Source organism: Nannospalax galili, unplaced genomic scaffold, assembly GCF_000622305.1.
Source record: "Nannospalax galili isolate Female #2095 unplaced genomic scaffold, S.galili_v1.0 scaffold233, whole genome shotgun sequence".
In the NCBI taxonomy this organism is placed as follows: domain Eukaryota; kingdom Metazoa; phylum Chordata; class Mammalia; order Rodentia; family Spalacidae; genus Nannospalax; species Nannospalax galili.
Window position 1 is genome coordinate 741,050 of NW_008333818.1, and position 10,782 is coordinate 751,831.

At 43.8% G+C, this 10,782-nt stretch overlaps 1 protein-coding gene and 1 pseudogene across 1 annotated transcript; both read left to right on the forward strand.

The window, feature by feature from the left end:
• Positions 1-297: 297 nt before the first annotated feature.
• On the forward strand, positions 298-1,137 carry LOC103730426 (annotated as a pseudogene).
• Positions 1,138-3,025: 1,888 nt separating this feature from the next.
• On the forward strand, positions 3,026-3,988 carry Tas2r40 (taste 2 receptor member 40). Its single transcript, XM_008828645.1, has one exon. The coding sequence runs from the start codon at positions 3,026-3,028 to the stop codon at positions 3,986-3,988; it is 963 nt and encodes a 320-aa protein (XP_008826867.1).
• The last annotated feature ends 6,794 nt before the right edge of the window (positions 3,989-10,782 follow it).

Here is a 10,782-nt window from a genome sequence, read left to right on the forward strand (position 1 = left end):
CAGGCAATCAGGTGCATTGACCCACTGAAGGCAGCTTGTGGTTCTACAATGCACAGGCTCCCTCAAGATGTACATACTCCTGCAACTGCACAATGGCTGACAGGTAGACCAGACCATCCTATTGGATGAGGACGATGCCTCACTCATTTCAGAGGATGGTTGTCCTTCCTTTTGGCTACAACTGGGACCTTCCTGCATGACACTCCTGCAACTGCACAATGGCTGACAGGTAGACCAGCCTCACTCATCTCAGAGGATGGTTGTCCTTCCTTTTGGCTACAACTGGGACCTTCCTGCATGAAGCTAGATGAGGTTCTGTACAGCATTACCAAAAAGAAATGGAAACTACAGGGACATCTTCCTTATCTTGGAGAAGCTTTGTTTGGGTTTAAAGCAAATGGTGCTTGTGTTGTGCCCACCATGCTTGTGCTTGGTGGCATCTCTTGTTCTCAGTCTGACAGGCATGCTATCTGCACCCAATATGAATGTCCTCCATGTCAGCCAGATGGCTTGATGGGGATGCAACACTGAAACCTCCCTTAGCTTCCTGAAAACTACCAGATGAAATATTATTTCTCTCATGATCTTCCATGGCCCCAGCTCTTCTATAAGAAGACAAGGATGGGAAGATTGTGGGATATGCCCTGGCCAAAACTGAAGAGGATCCTGAGGATGTCCCCATAGGCATATCATTTCACTGGCTGTGAAACGCACACTGGTACTTGAGCCTGGCCCAGAAACTGATGAAACAGGCCTCACAGGCAATGATTCTAAACATTAGTGTTAAGTATATGTTCCTACACATCAGGAAAGCAACCAGGCAGCCTTGAACCTTTATTCTAACACCTCAATTTCTGGGTTAGTGAGGTGGAACCCAAGTACTATGAAGATGGGAAAGACACTTGCACTATGAAGCAAGATGGCTCACAGACTGGAAGGTGAGCTAAGGTGGCAGCTAGCTGAAGAAGGGAAGATGTGTGGCTCTGGGCTCCAGGGAGATCAAGAGACTCAGAGAAGTTCATGTCTTGCTTCTGAAGAGGCCTGTGAGCAAGAGAACTTGGCTGGATATGACAGTGGCAGTAACATCAAAGGACAGCTGTCCAGGACAGCTCACAGGACTTGATTTCACCTCCTTGAGCCTGCTTGAGCATCACAGGCCCTTGTATTTCGGCCACATTTATCTTCCGAACCCTGGCTATGTGCTCTGTTGTATCTGCTCTGGAGTCATCTCACAGCGACCTGAATGACTTGTAGTTTTCAACTCTTACCAGCCACCTTCCCCATAACCTACTGTGATCATGAAGGAAATACCTCACACAGAACCTGTGTGGGAGCCAGGGAAGCATAAGACCTGCCCTGACAGACCCTCACTTGGCTTGTGCCATGCTGCCGTTACATTCTCTTGGCAGCTGTCCTGCATTGGACTGTGCTTATCCCACAGGTTGACCCCTAGGATGCCAAACAAGAAGCAGGGACCACCTTGAAGTGCCCCATTTCCCGCGTTTCCCAGTGTTTACCAAGGTTTTCATCCTTGGTGTCACTATGACCATCAAGTGAATTCTCATTCGCCCTTCCCCCACTTTTCTGGTGAACGTTATCTTTTTTCCTGAAAACTGCCCGAGGCCTATTTTTCTCCTTTTTGAGAGATTTTTCCCTCTCCCAGTGGGAAAAAGAGATAAATATTGGACTTTTACAGAAGTGGAATTTGTAGATTTTAAGATAAGTACCAGTAGTAATTAAATTGCTATCTCTAACCTGAAAGTATGAAAATATTCAATAATCATAACTTTCCAAGAGTATACAAATTTTTATGTGGATAAAAATGTAGGCAATCTCTTACATGGGCAATAAAATAAGAAAAAAGGTTAGTTACTGGTAAACGAATACTTCCCAATGTCAGATAATTTCAAGATAAAATGCAACTGCAAACCAGATTTAGATATTGGTTCATTAGTTTCTATCTGACTTTGATTTTCAATCCTACCTTTGAGCAACATGACTGTTTAGATTTTAAACAAAAGACAGCATATTCCTGAGTCCTATCCCAGATTCTGATGTAGTAAGTTTGAAATGAATCCTGAAGCCAGAGCTAGGAAGGAGTGAGTTAAATTTTGAGTTCCGGTGCGTTTCTGCATTTCTCAACTTCAACACCATGTTCAAAGCACTCTAAAGTATTCTCAGGTAAGGATTCTGTGCTCAAATGGTCATGTGGCGCTTGGAAAATTATGCATCTCTCTCTCTCTCTCCTCTCTCTCTCTCTCACACACACAAAATGAAAACTGTATATGATGAGAATCTTGTCTCTAATTAACCAAAATGACATCCAGTTTTTCCTTTTCTGTGTACAGTTTGAGGTCTTTCCAAAAGAAACTTCATTCTAAGTAAAAGATATTCAGACATGAGCTAAAAGGAATTTCTTACTCAGATACATGGTAGCCATAAGAATAAAATCTTATCCCAAAGTAAGGACAATAGGAAAGGACGCAGGCAGCTGGGCACAGTGGTGCAGTCCTGTATTCCCAGCTACTTGAGGAGCAGAGGCAGGACAATCTCAAGTTTGAGGCCAGCCTGGGCAACACAGGAAGGAAGCAGGACAAAGCAGACTGAAGACACAGTATGTGCTTTTGCAAACAAACAATGAGTAACTTAGTCTTATGAGACAAGTGGAAAACACCTGGGACACTGAGATTCCTAACGAGATTCTTGTCTTACCAGGTGGCTGTGGACAAAGTAAATGAGATAAGATGCTGCTGTGCTGGACATCCATCACAAATTTCATTCAGTGCGCTTGAGAAAGCTCCCCCCCAAAAACAAATGAAAAATGGAGTCAGAACCAGCTAACCAAATCCTCTCATAATTTGCATGTCAAGCCTCCTACTTGTGGTCATGTGACAGGCAAATGGGGAAAAATATGAAATAACTATCAACTAAGGGAGGAAAGTATCACTGTAACAGTGAGTGCTGGAGAATTGCACAGCAGTTATCAGTTCTCGGTGTGGAGCCTAAAATTCCAGAGTCAGAAAGAATGACGAGAGTGACCTCAGATGTGAGTGACGAAGGTGTTTCCAACTATAAAATCTTGATCGCCTTGGTGGTCTCTGCGACAAACTGCACCATTGGCACCGCTGGCAATGGCTTTATCACGGTCATCTACGGGACTGAGTGGGTCAGGAACAAAAGACTCCCCACCAGTGAGCTCCTTATGTTGATGCTGAGTTTTTCCAGGCTCTTGCTACAGATATGGATAATGGCAGAGACTATTTATAGTCTACTCTTTAGAGTCATTTATAGCCAAAGTATAGTCTATACATCCTTCAAAGCCGTTACTGTGTTTCTGAGCTACTGTAACCTCTGGTTTGCTGCCTGGCTCAATGTCTTCTACTGTCTTAAAATTGCAAATTTCACTCACCCTTTGTTCCTTATGATGAAGAGGAAAATCACAGTGCTGATGCCTCAGCTCTTGAGTCTGTCCGTGTTGGTTTCCCTCAGCTTGAGTTCATTATTCTCCAAAGACTTCTTCAATATGCATGTGAACAGTTCCATTCCCATCCCTTTCTCCAACTCCACGGAGAGGAAATACGTCTCTGAGACCAACATGTTCAACATGGCTTTCTTATTCCACATGGGGATCCTTGTTCCTCTGGTCATGTTTGTCATGGCAGCCACTCTGCTGATCGCCTCACTCAAAAGGCACACCCTGCACATGGAAAGCAGTTCCTCAGGCTTCAGAGACCCCAGCATGGAGGCTCACCTGGGTGCCATCCAGTCAACCAGCTACACTCTGGTTCTCTACATTATCAATGCATTGGCTCTATTTATTTCCATGACAGGTGTCTTCGATGCCTACAGTTTCTGGGATGCTTTGTGCAACTTCATCATGACAGCCTACCCCGCTGGCCAATCAGTACATCTGATTTTTAGAAACCCAGGTCTGAGAAGAGCCTGGAGACGGATTCAGCACCAAATTCATCTTTACTTTAAAAGGTAGATCCTCTGACTGGAACCCAGGGAGTACTATAAGAGCTGGTCCAGCCAGCTCTGCCTTTTCCTCACAGACCTCTTCAGTCACCGTTCCCCAACTCCAAACCTGCCCTGACCCTTCTCCTCAGGATTCTTTCATGAATGTGAAGTTGGATTAACATGATGATCTAAGCAGAAGTAACTAAGCAACTTAAAAATGGACTTAAGAAATCCCCTTGATCTGGCCATTAACTCTGCTCTGCTCTCCTTGACCCTCTGGGCTTTAGGAGAGTGAAGCAGACATCTCAGTTTAGCTGGGAGGAGCTCTGGCTGCTGTCTATTATCCATTGAACATCCTTTAATTCTTGAAGATATCTTGGTCTGGATAGAACAGTAACCGGTCAGTCTACTTTAGACAGCCTGCTAACCCCTAGTTAGTACAAAGAGGAACTTTAAAAAGCACGCAGGCCCAAAGGCAGAACAGAAACCAGGATTCCTACAGAGAATAGACCTCAGGAAAGAAAGCTGACCAAAGCTATTAAGTGTTGCAGGTTTTCCTAAAAGGATGAAGAATGAAGAAAGAAGCTTTGGATTTAACTGAACAGAGGCCATGAGTACTAATAGCAGTGTGTTAGGGTAGCATCCAGATTCCAGAAGTATATGTAGAGAGATGAAAAAAGTAAGACGTGTGTAAAGAGAAAATATGTAAAAAATAATAATACGGGGAGATGGTGGGGGGAGAGGAAATAGAGGGTAGTCAATGGAGACAGATGGTCTATTGAGTGTTATTTTCCAAATAGGAGTGGATGAAGTGAGGAGAGAGGTAAAAAAGAATGGAGGGAGAAATGAGAAGTGAGCACAAAGGCCAGAGCAAATGTCAGTTTTGCTTAGTAACCAGCTCATCAATGTAGGGGGCACCTGCCCCTCTGGCTTTACCTGTTCTAGGTTACCTTGAAGAAACTAGTGGGGCAGATGCTCCTGGAGAAAGAAAACACCCCTTCGACTGTCACTCCTCAGAAGGACACGGTCAGCCCTGTCTCAAAGGCTGGTTCACAAAATGGGAACCTGAGTTTTTCTTCTATAAACTGCTTTGCAGATTACACTTAATGAAGAAAGCAGAAAGAGAAAGCCACTGCTAGAGGGAAGTTTGGGTGACTCTCGAACAGAACCTGGGGTTGTCAGCAAGGACATGGACTGCTTAGCTCCTTCTCCTTAGCTCACGTTACAGAGTTCCTTACACCTGTAACTACAAACAAGAAGAGAAATCACCCACATATACTCATTCACGTGGGAACCCATGTTCCTTTATAGTTATGAAAACACGCTGTTTTGATAGTTTTCTTAAGTGATACCTTACTTATTTAAGTGACTATTCATATTACTCAAGTTGTCATAATAAGACAAATTAGATTTTATATTTCATTCCAAGTCATAAGGAATAGAGAAATAAATATTTTTTCCAAGTAACATGTGTTGATTAAAGGGCATCCATTCTCACCATGCATACTCTAACACATCATGGAAGACACAGGAAATTGTTTTGGAGTTGATATAACATTCACATAAACCATGAAAAGATACAAAGTGGATCATCCTCTGGGCTGAAATATCATTTTATCATTTGCAGGCATCTAAGGTGGCAGGCAGGGAGCTGACTGGAGCTCATCAGTACTGTGTTGCCTGCCCTGCCTTCAGCTAAATGACCTTCTCCCCAGTTCACTTTCTTCCTTTATGCAAAACCCAACTGCACATCCAGAAAGGACCAGAACGTTTGGTCTTTATGTCAGTTGGCTTTAGACTGAAATCAGAAGTCCTAAATGAAGAGAAAAATTGGACTCTGCTGGACTAAAGAACATAACAAAATTCAAAGCCTGGCTTGCTGTGGTCCTGGGGTCCTTGCTGGAACCACTTCCCAAACTCTGCGTGATCCCCTTTCATTCCACACCCAAGGGAAACTGAAAGACACAATGTGCCGGATTCCTCTACCTACTCGGGATATTTATGAACTGTGTGGGGAAACTAAGGGGCTTTTGGTGGTTGAAGAACTCTAATCTGAAAGGCTCAGTACAGAGGCAGAGGGTCTATTCTTCCCTCGGACCTGACCGACTTCTCACACATGAAGCCCAGCAGGAAGGCAAGGCCTACAAGATGGCAGTGACTGGAGGGTCACCAGGATGTCTCACAATCCAACACCACGGATCCCTTCGAGCTCTCTCAGTGTCTGCCAAAACTCTACTGTGGTTCCTATGTGTCTTTGAGTTTTCTCATTCCCTTGTGTGACCTTTGGTTGGGCTCTTGGGTGAAGGACTCAGTCAGTGTCTTCTCTTCTAAATAGGCCAGCAGGTGACTGCTGTAGGAGAGACAAACATTTCAGGAGAAATTCTCATCCCACATGTCCTCTGGGAGGAGGTAACAGAAGTTTCTGTTGTTAAAAGAAAGACAGAAGTGTTAGGAGCCTGTGGCCTAGAAAGGACAGGACTGGGCAGGAATGATGTGGGTTGAGGGGTTGGAAGAGAAAAATGCTGTGAAAGGGGAGGTGAGAGGTGTTAAGAGCCAAAGTCAGTCTTGGCCTGCTGCAGTTGGGGAGACTGACAGCTCTAGCCCGGGACTCAGGGTGTCATCTCTGCACCCAGCAAAACCAAAGATCTTTCAAGAGTATTCAGTAGCAACTTCTGTGTGGGATGTTTCCTGGTCCGGGGTGGAGATGGCAAGGGGCTCTGTTGGTATACTCATCTACCAACCAGCCTCCACTGGGGTTGAGTGTGGCTCAGCAATGAGTCAGGGTCCAGAAATGAATGTGAAGGTAGAAAGTTAATAGGAAAGCTTCCTGGACCTCATGGCCAGCTGCATCCCCTCCCTGTATGCAGTTCCTGTGGGCAAGAAACCAAATCTGAGTCCTGGCTCTTCTATATACTAGTGTGAGACGGATGTGTTATTGTATCTCTCTGAGCCTCTGTTTCTACATCTATAATATGGGAGTCACATCTACCTCTACATACCCACGCAGACCTAGACAGATACACAGAGTGCTAGACTTTACAGCCCTCGGATGCGGGGAGAATGTGGCCACAACATCACTAGCAGTTCCTCCACCAAAGGAAGGTGAAAAGTGGAGGGCGGTGCCCTACAGCCTTCAGCCCCTGCTCTCCCACTGGGCAAGAACAGACATGGTTGCCAGGCAGCAAGCTGTCTAGCTTTAATTGCTTGGCAACTATTTCAGTGTTGATTTGAACAAAGTAGGGCACTCGGTCAGGGGTCAACAAGATTTTTCTGTCAAAGCCAGATAGTAGAAGCTCTAGGTTTTGAGAGCCACAATAAAAGCTCACCTCTTCTGCAGCAACACAACAGTTGTCAGAGATACTTAAGTGAATGGACATGGCTGTGCTCCAAAACGATTTTATTTATGGACACTAAAATTTGAATTTCAGATCATTTTCAAATGTCATGAAATATTATCCTTCTCTTAATTTTTTCTAACCATTAAGAATGCAAAAGGGGGCGCAGGAGAGATGGCTCAGGGGTTAAGAGCACTGGCTGCTCTTGACCCAGGTTCAGTTCCTAGCATCCATATGGTGACTAACAACCATCTATAACTCCAGTTCCAGGGGATCCAAAGCCCTCTTCTCACCTCCGCAGGCATTGCATGACATGGGTGCACTTACATACACACAGGCAACACACTCATACACATAAAATAAAAATAATAAAATATTTTAAAAGAATGCAAAAAAGAGCTTGATTTTTCAGGTTATACAAAGAGAAACACAACACTGGTTTAGACTTCCTGTAAGTTGTAGTTTGCAGACCCCATTTCCCAGTTAGGTTTCACTATAAGCCATTAATGCATAAAGTGATAACTTTTGTCATTCTTTGCATATTCAACTTTCACAATATTTTGTCGCTTTTGATTTCTCCAGCTTTTTCCACACCTTTGCAATCCTCAAAACAAAATTCTTCAAGCCTGATGTGGTAGCATATGCCTTTAAATCCCAGCATTAAGGAGGCAGAGGCAGGTGGATCTCTACATAGTTAGACCATGTCTCATAAAACATTCATAGAGAATCAACTCCTATAAGTTATCATCTGACCCCCACATGTACCCTGTGGCACACACACACACACACACACACACACACACACACGTACGTACGTGCATGTGCATGCAAATAAATACAGAAAAGAAACATTTTTAAAAAATCACCGCCTGTGAGATGTGAGATGTTTTAAAGGTACTTGCAGGCAAACCTGATGACCTAAATTTGGTTCCTGGGACCCACATGTTAGAAGGAAAGAAACAACTCCTGCAAGTTGTCCCCTGACCTCCACACATGTGTCATGGCATTCTCTCTCTCTTTCTCTCTCTCTCTCTCTCTCTCTCTCTCTCGTAATTAAATAAATGTGAGTTTTATTTTTTAAAAAGCACAGCTCCTCAGAGGGTGGAGGTGTAACTCAGTTGATAGAGTGCTTGCCTAGGATACCGGAAACCCTGGGTTTGATTCCTTAGCACTACATAAACCAGGCCTGTGGCCTATGCTTATAATCCCACCACTTGAAAGGTAGATGGAAGAGGATCAGAAGTTCAAGGTCATTCTCAGCTATATAGTGAGTAGGAAACCAGAAGGGGATATGTAAGACCCTGTTTCAAAAACATATAACCCTTCGGTTCTTTATAAAGACTAAACATCTAGTTCCCTAGTCTCCCCCTGTGAAGGATGTGAAAGGTAGACACAGGGTCTAAAGCTTTGAAAGCTATCACTCTGAAGCTACTCACTCAATAGCAGTAAGTAAAAAGAGGTAACAGCTTCCTACCGTGTCCTTGGAAGTGTTTGAAGGCTTTATCTGCAGCTTTCAAATAGTCACACCCTAGTCAACCATCTCTGCCAAGGCTGAACCCCAGGCAAGACAATTTCCCTTTTCGGATCTGAGCCACCACGGCAAGGCTTGTGTTTTGTGTTCTCTTCATGACTATGTAGGAAGCTGGCTTATTGTATGATGCTGTGAAATGTCCAGAGTCCTTGTGTTCTATGGGGAAAGCCTACCCTTTGATGTCAAAGGTCTGGATTTGAATCTCTACTATGGTGTGCATTGGTACCACTCTGAGCCTCAGTTTCCCCACCCAGAAAACAGAGATACTCGACATCATTTCCAGGGTTGTTTTGAGCCTCAAAGGTAATGATATGTAAGTATATAAGAATCTAGATAGTTCCATACAAAGATTAGTGTATATATTCATTCAACAAATACATATTCACTGATTCGAAGACTAAGCCAACAAAAGTACATTGTCTGAAGGAGAAAAACTGACTGAATTACATTTTGAAATACTCATTGGGAATCTGGATGCCGTGGGTAGTCAAGGATGCAAATTAAGTCTCATATTCACAATTAAAACTTCTACTCTCCAAAATATAAGTGCTTTACAAATCCCTGACCTTCTTCCCCTTTTGCTCCTTTACCACAGGAAGGGGAGAACCTGAGGGAGAATTCTTGTCTCTTGATCTCAGCAAGCTAGCTAGAAGAGACCAGGGCTAACAGAAAGGGGGAATTTTCCACTGAGCATCTTCAAAGAGCCTCATTAGAGCTGGAGGATGCAAAACAGAAAAGGATCACATTTCACCCAGCCTTCCCCTAGGGAAAGCTGCCATTTGCATCTTCTACCTCCTCCAAGACTGCAAGTAAATCTGTGGTTTATTCAAACATGTTGCTGGTTGATATGACACCCTGATATCAGCCAGGACCATGAGTTGTGGAAATGTTCATCAGAAAGAGGCAGCGATACGGCTCCTGGGAAGGACTAAGAACCACATAGGCCCTTTCCTCTCTCATCTTGCTCCGAAGTGGTGTTTCACCAAACACATGTGCTCATACATGCAGTGAGAAAAAATTGCCTTTTAATTCAAAAGCTCAGAAAAGCACCTTGGAAAGGGGAACTCATCACTAGGAATTGGTACATAAGGCTTTGTAGCCTCCCTCCCACCCTTCCTCACAGCCATAGCCTGGTTCCTTGGGAATAATGGAACATCTACCAGATGTTCTAGGGTGAGGTATGAACAAGGGAGGCTTAGTTGGTTCTGCATCCTCTTACAGGGTTGAAGATAAGTAGGGCCATGCTTTATGTCTTTGTCTCTGATCCCTCCTCACCATGGCCCCATCAAGATGTTCACACCACATGAACAGTTAACAGGGAAAATGAGAATAGCTGGGGTGGGGAGGAGGGTCCTCTGTACTTGAATATGGAGATAGCAAAAAGGAACAGATAAAGTTCAAAGCAAGCCTGGGCCATAGAAAGTTCAGGCACAAAAAAAGAACAAGACAGACTTTTCATGTCTCTAAAGTGTCTGTGAGAAGACAGGGCAACTGTCTAGATAATCAATTCCAAAGCATCAAGAAGTAAGCTCCAAAGCCCAAGCTTCAGATGCAGGAGAACATCCAGTCTGGGACCACTCTCTATGTTGCGTCATGCAACCTTCTCACTAGAGAAAATCCCATTATCTTGTTGGAAGACTAGCTTATCTTCCTGTTCACCCAAGCCATGGCTGAGGACTTCACTCATAGCACAGTGCAGCAAACACCAAGGGAAATTAATCCATAGTTAAAATTAGCAAGAAGGCAAATTGGCTAAAATTGTTTTCCCTGGAGTATATATAATTAGCTCTATGTTTATATTTCATATTTATATGTTTTACCAAGATTTGTTTGACATTTCCTAAGATTTATCATAACACAATCAAACTCAAATACCTCCAAATACAGGGGGCTGGCGAGATGGCTCAGTGATTAAGAGCACTGCTCTTGAAGAGGACCCAGGCTCGATTCCCAGCC

What these genes read in the sequence shown, in the direction of transcription:
- Tas2r40 (XM_008828645.1), top strand. Translation starts at nt 3,026, where the DNA reads ATGACGAGAGTGACCTCAGATGTGAGTGACGAAGGTGTTTCCAACTAT.